Source organism: Acinonyx jubatus, chromosome X, assembly GCF_027475565.1.
Source record: "Acinonyx jubatus isolate Ajub_Pintada_27869175 chromosome X, VMU_Ajub_asm_v1.0, whole genome shotgun sequence".
Classification (NCBI taxonomy): Eukaryota; Metazoa; Chordata; class Mammalia; order Carnivora; family Felidae; genus Acinonyx; species Acinonyx jubatus.
In genome coordinates, this window is record NC_069389.1 from 123,695,315 (window position 1) to 123,711,214 (window position 15,900).

The 15,900-nt window shown below is 45.5% G+C and overlaps 1 protein-coding gene across 1 annotated transcript in view; it reads right to left on the reverse strand.

Moving 5' to 3' along the window:
- GAB3 (GRB2 associated binding protein 3) overlaps positions 1 to 10,431 on the reverse strand; it is a 75,717-nt gene extending 65,286 nt beyond the window's left edge. Inside the window, exon 1 of the mRNA XM_053201901.1 lies at positions 9,975 to 10,431. Within this exon, the coding sequence (XP_053057876.1) occupies positions 9,975 to 10,046 (72 nt within the window). The 5' untranslated portion in view covers positions 10,047 to 10,431. The remainder of the gene's footprint in view (positions 1 to 9,974) is intronic.
- Positions 10,432 to 15,900: the final 5,469 nt, after the last annotated feature.

Sequence of the window (15,900 nt, forward strand, 5' to 3'; positions counted from 1 at the left end):
AGCAGAGAATGTCTACTTTATTTTTTTAATATATTCTTTTTTTTTCAATTTTAACATTTATTTATTCTTGAGAGAGAGAGAGAGAGAAAGAGAGAGCGAGCATGAGTGGGGGAGGGACACAGAGACAGGGAGACACAGAATCTGCAGCAGGCTCCAGGCTTTGAGCGGTCAGCACAGAGCCCAATGCGGGGCTCGAACCCACAAACCGTGAGATCATGACCTGAGCCAAAGTAAGATGCTTAATCGACTGAGCCACCCAGGTGCCCCGTGAATGTCTACTTTAAAAAATGAGGTGCAGGCGCTGAGGAAAACAACATGGGTGTTTCCATGAAAAATTAGAAATAGAGCCCCCCCACACACACACACACAAAACTACCACACAATCCAGCAACTCTACATGTGGGTATTTATCTGAAAAAAATGAAAACAGCAATTTGAAAAGATATATGAACCTGTGTGTTCACTGCAGCACTATGGAAACCTTAGCGTCCGTTGGTAAACAAATGGATGCAGCCCTAAAAAAAGATGACATCTTGCTATTTGCAACAACATGGATGGACCAATTATGCTAAGTGAAACAGGTCAACAGAGAAAGACGAATACTCTATGATTCCACTTATACGTGGAATCTATAAACTAAAAGAAATAAGTAAATACACAAAAAAGCAGAGACTGAACCATAAATACAGAGCACAATCTGCTGGTTGCCAGAGAGGAGGGGATGGGCGGGAAGGGCCAAACGGGGGAGAGGGAGTGGGAGATCCAGGCTTCTAGTTCCAAAGCGAGGAAGTCAGGGACTAAAAGGCGCAGCCTAGGGAAGATAGACAGTGGTATTGTGACAGCACTGTATGGCGACACATGGTAGCTGTGCTTGTGAGCACAGCGTAATGTATACACTTGTGGAGTCACCGTTGTACGCCTGAAATTAATGTAACATTGTGCCAACTACAGTTCAACAACAACAACAGCAAAGAAAATAAGAAAGGTCTCAAATCCAACCTGAGGTTCTGCCTCAAGCGCGTTTTAGAAAGAGAGCTGGCTGTCGTGTGGCCACTGCTGAGGGAAAGAAGGCAAACACAAAAGAGCACACACTCTGTGATTCCTTTTCTATGAAATGCTCAGAAAAGGCACATCTGTAGAGACAGAGAGCAGATCTCTCACCGCCTGGGGCTGGAGATGGGAGTGAGGATTGACTGCAAACAGGCCCAGGAAATTCTCTGAGGGGATAGAAATTGTTCAGAGCTGGACTGGTTGCACAGTGGTTGTACAACGACAGATTTACTAGAAGTCATCCAGCCGCACACTTACAATGGGTGAATCCTATAGTGTGTGTGCGTGTGTGTGTGTGCACCTCAATAAAGCTGCCTTTAAAAACCAGTGGAATGTGTGGCACTAAGGAAAGTGGGCCAGGCAAGACAGACTAGAATACTGCATCGAGCTAAATGCATTGACACGGGTGTGCTTACCAGAGCTTCTAGATCTAATGTGAGCGTTCTAATGGTCTGCCTGACTGAAACAGGGAGTAAATGGTGCCTACGATGGAACTGCCACGGTAGAGGTTCCTTTCTGTTACGTAAAAGGCACAGGGAGCAGGGAAGATGTAGTGGGGGCCCACACGTGGCGTCTTCTCTCAGCCATCTCCCATGTGTCTAGAAAGCATATTGTAGGAAAGTCGGGTGACCGATGGCGTCCTGACCCAGCTCAACCTCAGAGTGGGTGAGCTCACGGCCGTTTCTCCAGTTCCTCAATGTGTAATCGGAACACACCTCCCTGACGGCTAGTCAAACCCCCGCGGCAGCCTTCGGGTCGCAGAGCAAGGCCTCCCGTAGGAGGAAGGGCAAGGTCCACCGGCACCCGCCACACTCACACCACCACGGTCATTCAGGAGGAAGGCCGCGTGCTCAGAGGAACTGCAGACATGAGCCACCAACACACACTTCAAAGACGCAGGGAGGTGACCCCTAGCACACCGCGGCTGACACATGTGTCCCGCCTACCTCAGAATGAGCTATCGCACACCTACCCTACTGTTGGTGCCAATTCCAGCTGCCCTTGTACACACGTGCCCGCTGCACCCACCCTTGTACACACGTTCCCACTGCACCTGCCCTTGTACACGCATGCCTGCTGCAGCTGCCCTTGTACACATGTGCCCACTGCTGCCGCCCCTGTACACACCTGCCCATTGCAGCTGTCCTTGTACACATGTTCCCACTGCAGCTGTCCTTGTACACGGTCTCCTCTCTGGGTCAAGTCGGCACGGCCCTGGTGTCTGGTATCCGGCTACTCCTCCAGCAAATGCTTTCGTCCCTACGCCAGCTCGCAAGGATTGGCACACACAGCTCATCTTTATCATGATGCCTCAAAGCTATGAGAAGTCTGCTACTCTCTGCCATAATCTGGTTCGTGGAGACTGTGATTTCCCTGAGGCCTCACGGATCATCACACTAGTGACATGTCCTAATATCCACCACATTAATGACATCACGCTGATCAGAGCTGCTGAGCGCACGGTAGAGACCACCTTTGCTTATGGATACCATGCATGCCAGATAATCTGAAGTTAACGCTGATGGTGTGGCACCTGCTTGGGATCCTCTCTCCCTCTCTCTCTCCCCTCCCCCACTCGCTCGCTTTCTCCCTCTCTCTCAAAATAAATAAAAAATGAACTTAAAAAAAGTTTAAAAGAGAGAAACTGAGAGGGAGGCAAACCACAAGACACTCTTAAACACAGAGAACAAACAGGGTTGCTGGAGGGGGAGGTGGGGGGGGGATGGGCTAACTGGGTGATGGACATTAGGAGGGCACCTGTTGGGATGAGCACTGGGTGTTGTATGTAAGTGATGAATCACTGGGTTCTACTCCTGAAACCAATACTACACTATGTGTTTACTAAGTTGAATTTAAGTTTAAAAATCAATCAATAAATAAATCACTGAATTAAATAGAAGAAACATCCTATAAAAAAGTGAGATGCATAACAACCATAGCACAAAGAATATAAAGTCAGAATGGGAAATATACTGTTATAAAGTCCTTACACTATTCATGAAATGGTGTATTATTATTTAAATGAAGACTCCAATTAATTAAGGATGTATATTTTACACCTTAGGACAACTAGTAAAACTTAAAAACTTATCACTGTCAAGTTAATCATTGAGATAAAAGTGAAAAATAAAAAAAGGCTTAATTAACCCAAGAGAAGGTACAAACAAAAGACAAAAGAAACAAAGAATAGAACAAATGGAAAACAGCTAGTAAGATGGCATATTTTATTCCCAAAAGTTCCATAATCACATTTTATGTGAATAAACTAAATATACCGATTAAAATGAAGAGGGTACTATCGTATAAAGAAAGCAAGATCCAGCTATATGCTGTGGAAAAGGAACTCATGTTAAATATAAAGACACAAGGGCACCTGGCTGGCTTAGTCAGTAGAGCATGCAATCTTGGTCTTGGGGTCATGAGTTCAAGCCCCACGTTGGATACAAAGATTACTTAAAAATAAGTAAGTGGATAAATAAGTAAAAGGAAGAAGATATAATATGCAAGCACATATCAAAATAAAGCAGGGGTACTTACATTTATATAAGAAAAAGTAGACTTCAAGAAAAGAAAGAAAAAGTATACTTCGGAAGAAGAAATGGCATCTAAGATAAAGAAAAACATTAAATAATGACAAATGGGTCTATTGTCCAAGAAAACATAATAATTCTAAATGTATTCAACTAACAACATAGCATCAAAATGCATGAAGCTGGGGCACCTGGGTGGCTCAGTCAGTTAAGCGCCCGACTCTTGGTTTCAGCTCAGGTCATGATCTCCCAGTTCGTGGGGTCAAGCCCTGCGTCAGTTAACAGCATGGAGCCTGCTTGGGATTCTCTCTCCCTGTCTCTCTGCCTGTCTCCCACTCATACTCTCTCTCTCTCTCTCTCTCTCTCTCTCTCTCTCAAAAATAAATAAAGTATTTTTTTTTTGAGGGGAGGAGGCACAAGTGATCAAGGGGAGGGGTAGAGACAGAGACTCCCATGAAGGGCAGAGAAAGAGACAGAGAGAGAGAAGCAGGGCTCACCCGAAGCGGGGCTCACCCAAAGCAGGGCTCGAGCTCACCTGAAATGGGGCTCAGGTCACCCGCTGTGGGACTTGAACTCACAAACCATGACATCATGACTTGAGCCGAAGTCAGATGCTGAACAACTGAGCTACCCAGGCACCCCAGAGTTTTTTTTTTTTTAATTTATAAAAATGTTATTTTAGAGAGAGAATGGTTGAGCAGGGGAGAGTGGGTGAGCAGGGGAGAGAGAGACAGAGAGAGAGAGAGAGAGAGAGAGAGAATGAGAATCCCAAGCAGGCTCCACACTCAGCATGGAGCCCAACGCAGGGCTCTATCCCATGATCCTGGGATCATGACCTGAGCGGAAATTAAGAGTCAGAAGCTCAGCTGATTGAGTCAACCAGGCGCCCCGAATAAACACACTTGAAAAACCCAAAATACATGAAGCAAAAGCAAACAGAAGTGGAAGGAGAAATGGGCGAATCCATAATTACAGATAGAAACTTTCACACTCCTCTCTCAGTACTTGACAGTGAAAGTAAGTAGAAAAGTGGGAAGGATAGAGAAGAACTGAACAATATCCACCAACCTGACCTAATGAGCATTTAGAGAACACACTGCCCAACGAGAGAACATGTGCTTTCTCCAAGTGCATGTGCAATACTCACCAAATAAAACTATATTGTGGGCCATGATGTAAACAACAAATTTGAAAGACTAGAACTCATATGGAGTTTATTCTTAGATCATGATGGAACTTACTAGAAATTAATAACAGAAAGATATATAGAAAATCCTCCAATATTTGGAAATTAAACAAAGAGTTCTAAACAACCCTTGGGTCAAAGAGGAAATCTCAGAAGAGTTTTAAATAATATGTTTAAATAAATGAAAACGCAACATATCAAATTCTGTGAAATGCACCTGAAGCAGTGCTTAGAGGGAAATATATTAAACTCTTATATTAGAAAATAAGAAAGATCTCAAATTAGTAATTTAAGCTTCCACCTTAAGAAAATAGAAAAAAAAGGGAGCGCTTGGGTGGCTCAGTCTATTGAGCATCTGACTTTTGATTTTGATCAGGTCATGATCCCAGGGTGGTGGGATTGGGCCCCATGTTGGCCTCAGTGCTGAGCATGAAGCCTACTTAAGATTCATTCTCTCTCTCTTTCCCCCTCTGTCCCTCTCCCCAGCTCAGCCTCTCTCTCATAAAAAAAAAAAATGAAACAAAGAAACAAAATTGAAAACAAAAATAAAACAAAGAAACAAAACATAAGCGTCCCACAAAGCAAAGTCCAAGCTCAGATGGTTTCACTGGTGAGTTTTACCAAAAAAATTAAGGAAAAAGGAATAGCAATACTATACAATATCTTTCAGAAAATTAGAAGTGTGAGGGTGGGGAACACTTCCCAAATCATTTTCTGAAGCCAGAATTGCGCTAATATCAAAGCCAGACAAAGACAACACAAAAAAGGAAACTTGCAGAACAATACCTCTCATGGACAAAGACACAAATCTCCTCAGCAAAATAGAAGCAAATTAAATCCAGCAATATATGAAGAGAATAATGTATTCCAACCAAGTGAAGTTTATCCCAGGAGTTCCAGGCTGGCTCAACATGCAAAAATCAACCATCAGAATAACTCACCCTAGTAACAGACAAAAAAAGAAAAGTATATTATTGTTTTTGTAGATGCAGAAAAGGGATTTAACAAAATCCAATTCGTAAAAAAACGTCTCAGCAAACTGGCAAAACAAGGGAACTTCCCAACTTGGTCAGAGGCTTCTTGTAGTTGCCTACAGCTACCGTACTTAAAAGGTGAAGAAGACCAAGGGCTTTTCCCCCAGGATCAGGAAAAAGTCAAGGATGTCTGCTCTCATCATCTCTATGCAACACTGACAGTGCCACAGGTACTAACTGAAAACAAGACTACTGGAACTAAATAGGTGAGTTTAGCGAGGTTGATATGCAGAAATCAATTGACAAACTAATTCTGAAATGGATACGGAAAGGCAAAGGACCTAGAATAGCCAAATCAACTGTGAAAAGAAAGAGTCGGAGAGCTAAAACTTCCTGATTTCAAAAATTATTATAAAACTACTGTCATCAAAACGGCATAGTATTCACGCAAAGATGAAGAAACAAATCAGTGTAACAGACTGGAGAACACAGAAATAGACCTACATAAACACAACCAATTGATTTTCCACAAAGTTGTGAAAAACTGTAGTTTATAAACTATAAAATTGTGTAACTTTCAGGAAAAAAAAAAGAGAACATTTTCAGGACCCAGGGCTAGCTGAAGAGTTCTTAGACACTAAAAGCACAATCCTTAACAGAAAAACCGATAAATGGAATGTGATCAAAAGTTTAAAATCCTTGTTCCACAAAGATACTACAGAGAGAATGACAAGACTATAGATGGATAGAAAACATATGGAAATTATAGATCTCACAAAGACCTTGCATCCAGGGGTACCTGGGTTTTAGCACAGTTTACAAAACTAAATGTGATCATACAAGGGAAGTCCTCAGCTGAACGCATGCTACATACAAGCCATTCAATAAATGTGAATTATTATAACTCATTATCATTGTCATTACAACATTCTTTAAACTTGAGAATATACGGGGCACCTGGGTGGCTCAGTGGGTTAAGGATCCGAGTCTTGATTTGGGGTCAGGTCCTGATCTTATGGTTTGAGTTCCAGCCCCGTGTCCAGCTCTGTACTAACAGTGTGGAGCCTGCTTGGGATTCTCTCTCTCCCCACTCCCTCTGTCCCTTACCTGCTTGTAGTGTCTCTCTCTCAAAATAAGTAAATAAACATTAAATTTAAAAAATAAAATAAAATTGAGAATATAAGAGAAATTTCCATCAAAAGAAAAGCTGTTAAACTGTTATATCTATTGCGAGAAATATTATGGAGCGGTTTAAAGGATGAAGTAAATTCATATGTACTAATCTGGAAAGATGTCCAGAACTGTGAAAACAGTAAATTGCAGGATAATTTGTATAGTATGATCTCATTTGTGCAAAAATAAAATGATACGTTCTGAAAAAAATGTTTATGGAATGATATTCACTAAACTGCTAACAATTGTTATCCCTACAGAGGGGAGCAGAATGAGGAGGGGTTCAGAGAGAGGTGGTCTTTCACTTTTTATTCTATTTATTCCTAGATTGTTTGAATTTTTACAAGAATATATTCCTATATTTTTGTAAGAAAAAAACATGAAAGAAGAGTCAATTATCTTTTATTTTTTTTTTTAATTTTTTTTTTCAACGTTTATTTATTTTTGGGACAGAGAGAGACAGAGCATGAACGGGGGAGGGGCAGAGAGAGAGGGAGACACAGAATCGGAAACAGGCTCCAGGCTCTGAGCCATCAGCCCAGAGCCTGACGCGGGGCTCGAACTCACGGACCGCGAGATCGTGACCTGGCTGAAGTCGGACGCTTAACCGACTGCGCCACCCAGGCGCCCCGAGTCAATTATCTTTTAAAAGATCAGTGATAAAGGGGCACCTGGGTGGCTCAGTCGGTTGGGCGGCCGACTTCGGCTCAGGTCATGATCTCGCAGTCCGTGAGTTCCATCCCCGTGTCGGGCTCTGTGCTGACAGCTCAGAGCCTGGAGCCTGCTTCGGATTCTGTGTCTGCCTCTCTCTGACCCTCCCTGTTCATGCTCTGTCTCTCCCTGTCTCAAAAATAAATAAACGTTAAAAAAAATTAAAAAAGAGCAGTGATAAAAATAGACTCAACTTGCATGTGTAATTTAACAAACATTAACGGAGTGTTACGCATTGGCCTTAGCGGGGCAAAGAACTGAGTCACTGCCCTGGCTGTGCCACTAAACCGTGTTACAAATGTTAGAGTGCGTACTTGTCAGAAACAGGGATCAGTCTTTTTTCTCTCTCTAGCCCTGCGACACGGGTCTTGATTCCAAGTTGGCGCTGGAGCGAGGTAAAGAATCACTATTCCTGACAAAATGGGAATTAAAGCTGGCCGGGAAGAATAGCTCCGTATGGCCCCGTGGAATTGACACATGATCGCCATCTAGTGGCAACAAAGGATTCTTGCGGAAGCTAGGGATCAGCAGACATGGACTTTCAGGCGGCCTTTCAACAAAACAGCAGTCTATCTAAAAGAGAATGAGCCTCCGAAAAACTTCAGAAGCATCAGGTAAAAGGTTAGGGTTTATGTCGTGGAGTGTTGGGAAGATGACGCCTAGGTACTCTTGTGTCTTAGGTCTCCTGCTTCAGCGTCCCATCATCAGATGCCCCACACACCTATAAACTGTGCAAAGTCCACGCTGGCCACACGTTCGTTACAGCCAAAAAGAATGAACCAAGTTCGGTATGAGGTATATACACCCACGCTTTTCTGAAATTGATGAAATGCTAATAACCTTTTGTAAGCCGGTCTGGTCAGGACACGCTGCAAAACAAGACTAGAAAAAAATCTTCCATAAAGTTTGCTTTTGAGGTGTACTATCTTTGTGAATCATCACAAACCATCATGAGAGTGAGAGCTGCTCTGAAAATATCTAGTGAGCCTTTCAAACATCACACGCCCGTGTGTCACACGCCAAAGGCTCTCAAGGAAAGGCACCTGTAGTTGGGTTTGTAAGTACGACTTTCTGACAAACCATCACCTGCCCATCGAGGGCTCAGGGAGTAGTCAGGGAGTAGGTTTTCATGTTTCCTTCCAGTGCTAATGAGTTTTCAAAGTAGGTTCACTGTTAGGGAAACAGGTGAATGACTTGCAATCTGAGAAACAGTGGAGCCTGTGTTTATTGAATAGGGGACCGAAAAAGAATAATGAAAGGGCACCCTGGTAGTTAACCTGAAAATTCTGGGTACTTATAGATGCCTGATACCTACATGCTAAGTATAGTAACGCTCCTTGTAAAATGTTGCTCCTTGGAGGGGCACCTGGGTGGCTCTGGTGGTAGGGCATGTCACTCTTGAACGTGGCATTGTAAGGTTGAGCCTAAGGTTGGGGGCACAGATTACTTTAGAAAAATCTTGACAAAATTACAAAGATATGAAACAAACGCGTAAATCTTAAAAACAATTTTTTAAACGTTGCTCTGCAGAACCAATAACAAATACTTTCACAAGACCGGTAAGAGTCCCCCTGTCTAGTTCAGTATCAATGGGGAAAGTCGCCCGAAATAACTTTATGTTCAGATAAATGTCCTATCACCCACTGTGGAAGTATTCACGCATGATTAAATTATTTTATAATCCGTCGTCCTCCAGTGGCACACGGTAGGCGCCTCGTAAACGTGGGAAGAAAACCAAAGGTGACATGTGTGGCGGAGCCGGGGATGGCGGTGCGGGACCGCGTCATTTGGGGTGGGCCACCGCGTCCCTCCCACCGAGCTGGCCGCCGCTGCCGGGGAAGCTGGGAGTGGCGGACGTGGTGCACCGGGAGGCCCCGATGGCTCGGGACGCGCAACCCCGCGGGCCGAGCCGCCGCTTCCTACCGGCCGAAGTAGGCGCGACCGCCGTCAGGTCTCCGGGCCCAAACGTTCCAGGACCTTGTCCCCGGGGCGCTGACGGAGCCCGTGACCTTTGGGCGGTGGGCGGCACGTGTCGCTGCCGACGCGACGGGTAGGAAGGGGCGCCGTCCCTAGCGCCCCGCATTTGACACATCAGCCCAAGTCCGGGTTCCTGCCGCTCCTCGGAAAGCGCAGTGTCAGCGTAGAGAGCCGGGAGGTGACCCCGAGGCACCCAGGAGCGCCACCGCGGAAGGCTCCAGAAGCGGGGCGTCCGCCGACGGCCCCGCGACAGCGCGCCCCGGAAGGCGCGCGGGGACACCGCGGGGTCGCGTCCCGGCCTCCCCGCTCCCGGTCCCGCGGGTCCCCGGGCTCGACGTGCGAGCCAGCCCGGCCCGGGGGCCCCCCACTCACGTAGCGCTGCAGCTTCCTCTCGGGGGGCGACTTGACGAGCCAGCCCGTGCACACGGCGTCGCCCGCGCTCATCGTGGCCGCCGCTGCCGCTTCCTCCAGCTGGGTCGCCGCGGCAGGAGGAAGTCGGGCCGGGGATGCCTGCGGGGCGGGCCCAGCGTCCCCGCCCGCCCCGGCGCCGCCCCGAGCCCCCGCCGCGACCCCCGCCCCCGGGGGGGGAGGGGACGGCGCCACCGCCCGCGGCCCTGACGGCGCGACGGGCGGCCGGCCGTGTCGGGGGTGGAGGGAGCCCCCTTGGAGCGAGCGCGCGGCCTCCCCCGGCCCCCACACCGGGGCGATGGCAGCCAGGGGCCCGGGCCCCGCACCTGCGGGGGTGGGGGGTGGGGAGCCGGCTCAGGGAGGAAGGAAAGCCGGGGCTCCCCACCCCTCCCCTCGACCTCCCCGCTGCCCTCGATCCGGCGCCGAGCCCAGGCTCTCGTGCGCCCCTCCCCCAAACATCATTGTATTCCGGCGAGGAGCTATTCACACGCCCTTCGGCAATAACGACAATGAACTAACATTGATTGAGAACCGCTGCACCGCCGGTAACTCTGCGGCGCTCTCGGCACGCACGACCTCAAGGCATGAGCACCAGCACCGGGACAAATGGGCCTGCCTCAGTGGTGCTTGCGACTAAAATGGGAAACAGGACAAAGCCCACGCAACTAAGGATCACCAGATAAGGTTGACGCACTTTGCCAACACAGACGCACCCACTCTTCGACCTGCTACCTTACATGGGACACTTCCAGAGAGTAATGAGTCTCACATGGACGCGTTCATTTGTGCTTCTATTACCACTCAGGGATTCATGGAGGAAACAATGTGCTATGCGTGTTTCAAGCGAAACCTGGTTTAATTTAGGGATGTACGTGCTCACCAACTCATTGGAAGTGTGGGAGCACGAGCGGCCAGAGGCTACAAGGTCACCCACACAATATCACTTGTGCAAAGCTGGACTCCAGCTACGTCGGAACTCACAGCTCTCAGAGCCCACTTAGCCCTCCCCTCCAGCGCAATCCCTGGAGTCCCTCCTGCTTTCCAAATTTCACACTCCTGTGTCATATTAAGCCAAACCCAATTGACATCCAGAAATCCAGATTCACAAAATAAACCTACTAAAACAACAAACTTGCTTCCACCAAAATAATGATGCTACCCTTCTACAAACTGAAAACCACTCCGTAAAACAGGACACCAAAAGTTCCACTGCTCGTTGTAGCCATCTCTAGGGTACAGCCATTCCTCTGCTAGCTCAGGCATTGCCCGACCTCGATGTCTTACAACCTGAAGAAAAACATTATAAAGCTAAGCTCTATCAGTCTTTCTTTCACATGCATAAAATATAGAAAGAAGATTCAAAAAGCTGCTATACACACACGCACGCACACACACTTAGTACAATCCTTATTTCTGTAACTGGTCTTGATGCCATAATTGATCTTTATACCTTACTTCTTCCACTACCCTCTCTGTCCTCCCTTTGTTCTCCAGCCAAGGACTCAGCGGCTCAGAATTCTTTACCTTGTTAGTGACCCAAACCTTTATCCCACTGAGTCTGAGTCCTCAGCCGTCCTCTCTAGAGAGGCTATAGTAGGACCCACCCCAGAGAACCCATTGCATAGCCCAGGCATAGTCCTTCCTGATCGCGTTAACAGCAACGCTTTCCACTTCATAACCAACAGTATCAACCCTCCAAGCTGGCTCAGTAGACCCACAGTTTGCCGATTGGCTCAGTAGCATAAAGAGCCCTAAATGGCCAGATGGTGACCTCAACCTGCAATTCAGTAGAACCAATCTGATGGCCCTAGTGCAAGCATCCTTTCCTTGGGAACCAGTAGAGTTCAAAGCTGTGGGGATGTGAAGAAACCCCTGGAGAGATTAGGGGTGATAGAGAAGTCACCCCCACTTCCACCTCTTGATTCCTGAACCCAGGCATTGTGGCTATGGAAACACAGCACCATAGACTGGACACCAGTTCAAAGTATATCCCTCATCCTGTAAGACACAACCTCCACCTGTCACCAGGTGGCCGGCTGATCTCCCCAGGGAATGCTACCTTATTGGGGGCTGTCCCGACTGTGGAAAGGTTGAGTACACAGCAGTGGCAGTGGCAGTGGCTGTGACCGTATCAACTGATGCCAGTCCCTGAGAGCCTCACCATCATTGCTGATTCCCTTAACCTTGCTCCCAACATGGGGCTTGAACTCATGACCCTGCGTTCTACCGAGCCTGTCAGGAACCCTGGGTGTGGAACAATTAAGTGTATTATATGATTATATGTTGCCTACAGAATTCAAAGAGCCCCACCAAATGCTGTGTCTCCTTTTGAGGTAGCACGAGGTGTGGCAACTTGTTGAACACCCAGTGTGGTCCGGACCATCTCAAAATGTTACTGGGGGTCAGGCTTTTGAGTTTTCGTGGGGTTTATCTCCCGTCCTCAGGCATATGTGTGTCAACAACCTCTTGATCACTAGGTCCAGTAAGCATAATGTCTTCATTACAATGGACCAGCATGATGTTCACCATGATTGTTGCAATAACCAAGTTCCATTCACCCTAGATGATGACAGAGAGCCAGAGGATACGTGTAGCCCTGAAGTAAGGCACTAAAGCTGTTCTTCTGTTCCTGCCAGATGAAGGCCAGCTGATTTTGATAGTCTCTGCTGACTGAAATAGAGATAAGAGCATTTGTGGGACAAATAGCCACTTGCCAGGTACCAGGGACAGTGTTGATTTGCTCTAGAAAAACAACATCTTCTGGAATAGCAGCTTCAGTTCAAGTCACAACCTGACTAACTTCACAATTACCCGCTACTCATCTCCAGGCTACCCCTGTAGATTCAATAAGGCTGTGATGTGGACAATCATTCCTGCACTGCTCTCCCTTCCAGATGGATCAAAAATTGTTTCTGCATGGCTACTCATCCTAAGTTTCTAGGGAGAAATGACCTGTTTGTACTACAACTTTTATTTTCCTTTCATCAAGTCCCTTCCTAGCTTCTTTGCCCTCCAGCCTGGGGAGAGGAAATCCATTTGAATAACAAGTGGTTTTTAACACCTGGATTCCCTATTTGGCTTCCCCATTTATTATCATTTTAAAATAGGTTTGGTTTGGCAGTTCATTAAAGTCTGTAAATCTTATAACTAGAAGGATTTGTGAATATAAGTGTCCACTATCAGGAGTTTCTATTTCGATTATGTGCCGATGAGCAGATACCCATGAATCTAACTCATTCTCTGTGAAAAGAGAAAATTTGAAAAGAAAATGCCTCTCCAATTTCTGGCTCAGGGACAGCCATGGGGGGATGACTGTACCTGCATGTGAAAGGCCAACAATGAGGGAAGAGGCTCTGGGTATTCCTATATCCCCACATCCCACCTACCTCTTGTTCAAATCATCTATGTAGCACAGGAACTAAAGGCTTGGAGTGCCATGGTACAATTTCAGGTGCAGAAGCTCCCCTTTTTCCTATATGGACATCTATGAAGTGCTTCTCTGAAAGTGAAGGCAACGTCATTTCCACCCGACATATGAAATTTGACTTTAATATTACCAATGAGAGTTTCTTTCATGTCTTATGGAAAAACTCCTGATGTCATATCCATTATTGTCATATTCAAAATAGTATGAAATTATTATCACAAGTCCAAATCAAACACTTCTCAACTCATTCTTTGAGGACAGTGTTACTCTGATACCAAAACCAGAAAAAAAAGTAAAATGAAAAAGTAAAAGAAAACTACAGATGAATATGCCTTATGAATATAGACATCAAAATCCTTAGCACAGTACTAGCAAGTAGAATTCACAAAAACATAAAAAGGATTATACACCATGACTAGGTGGGGTTTACCCTAGAGATGCAAGGCTCATTCAATATATGAATGTCAATCAGGGATGCCTGGCTGCCTCAGTCGGTGGACCATGTGACTCTTGATCTCAGCATCATGAGTTGCAGCTCCACACTGGGGGCAGAGTTTATTTGAAAAAAACAAAAAAGATGGGTCACCTCAGTGGCTCAGTCAGTTTAGCGTCTGACCCTTGGTTTTTGCTCACGTAATGATCTCACGGTTTGTGAGTTTGAGCCCCGCATCCGGCTCTGCGCTGACACTACAGAGCCTGCTTGGGATTCCTTCTCTCCCTCTATCTCTGCCCCTCCCCTGCTTATTCTCTCTGTATCTCTCAAAGTAAATAAATAAACTTAAAAAATTAAAAAAAAAAAAGAAATCAATGCAGTCCACCATGTTAACAAGCCAAAGAAGAAAAGTCACATGCTTACAGCAACTGATGCAGAACAGGCATTTGACAAAACCCAACACCAATTTGTGACAAACACTGTCATCAAAATAGGAATAGGAGAAGGGCTTCTGCAACTTGTTGAAGGACGTCCATAGAAGATGTACGACTAACATACTCAATGGTTAAAAACCAGACACTTTTGGGCCACCCAGGTGACTCAGTCGGTTAAGCATCTGACTTCGGCTCAGGTAATGATCTCACAGTTCGTGAGTTCGAGCCCCACGTTGTGCTCTGACAGCTTGGAGCCTAGGTCTGCTTCGGATTCTGTGTCTCCCTCTCTCTCTGCCCCTCCCCTGCTCGCTCTCTCTCTCTCTCTCTCTCTCAAAAATAAATAAACATTAAAAAAATTAGAAACCAGACGCTTTTCCCTGAAGATTGGGAACAAGGCAAGAATATCTGTTGTCATTATTCTTATTCAACATAGAATTAAAACTTCTAGAAACAAGGTGCACAGATTGAGAAGGAAGAAATAAACCTGGCTCAATTTGCAGATGATAGAATTATTTTCATAGAAAATCCCAAGGAATCTACAGAAAAAACTCCCATAACTACTAAGTGAGCTTTACAAGGTTTCAGGGTATAAGATCAACACACAAATCTCTTTACACAATTTTGAGGCTTATTAGATAGTAGCTGCAGTAATCAAGGCTGTGTGGTATTGGTAGAGGAATAGACACATAGATCAGTGGAATGAGATAGTGAACCCAGAAACACACCCACAGAAATTCCCCCAGCTGGGTTTTCACAAAGGTGCAAAAGCAATTCAACGGAGGAAGGACGGTCTTCTCAACAAATGGCGCTGGAGAAGCTGGTCATCCCAAGGCAAAAAAAGAACTTCACCCAAAACCTCACACCTTATAAAAAAATTAACTCAAAATGAATCACATATTTATATGTAACATGTAAGGCTATACAACTTCTAGAAGACAACATAGGAGAAACTATTCTTAGACACAATCCATAAAAGAAAAAAATGGTAAACTGGACTTCATCAAAATGAACACTTTTGCTCTCCAAAATACCTTGTGAAGAGTATAAAAAGACAAGCTACAGACTGGGAGAAAATGTTTGCAAAGCACATATCCGGCAAAGGACTCTTATCAAGAATACATAAAATGTTCAAAACTCAGTAATTAAAAAAAAAACCCAAACCACTACTAATCCAATTACAAAATAGATGAAAGATACGAGGAGATATTTCACTGAGGGGGATATACAGACGGTGGCATACAAGCATATGGAAACATGTTCAATGTCATTAGCCATTAGGGCAATGCATATTCAACCCACGATGGCATACCACCACATACGTACCTGAATGGCTAAAATTCTTAACAATCAGCAGAACCCCCACATTGATTCCTGACCTATGGGATGAAGCCATCATGAAAGAAAGGCCCAAGTGGAAACCTCTGGGGCTTTGCCTTTCTACCGAAGTGTAAGTCCAAAAAAATATCATATACCTAGGAGACAATGGCAGAAATTAGTTCAAAGACTTGAAACATGCAGGGAAGGAAATTCCTATCACATCCCCCATTTAACTGTTTGGCTTGCACAGCAGTTGATGGTCTTGGTGAATGTGGCAGT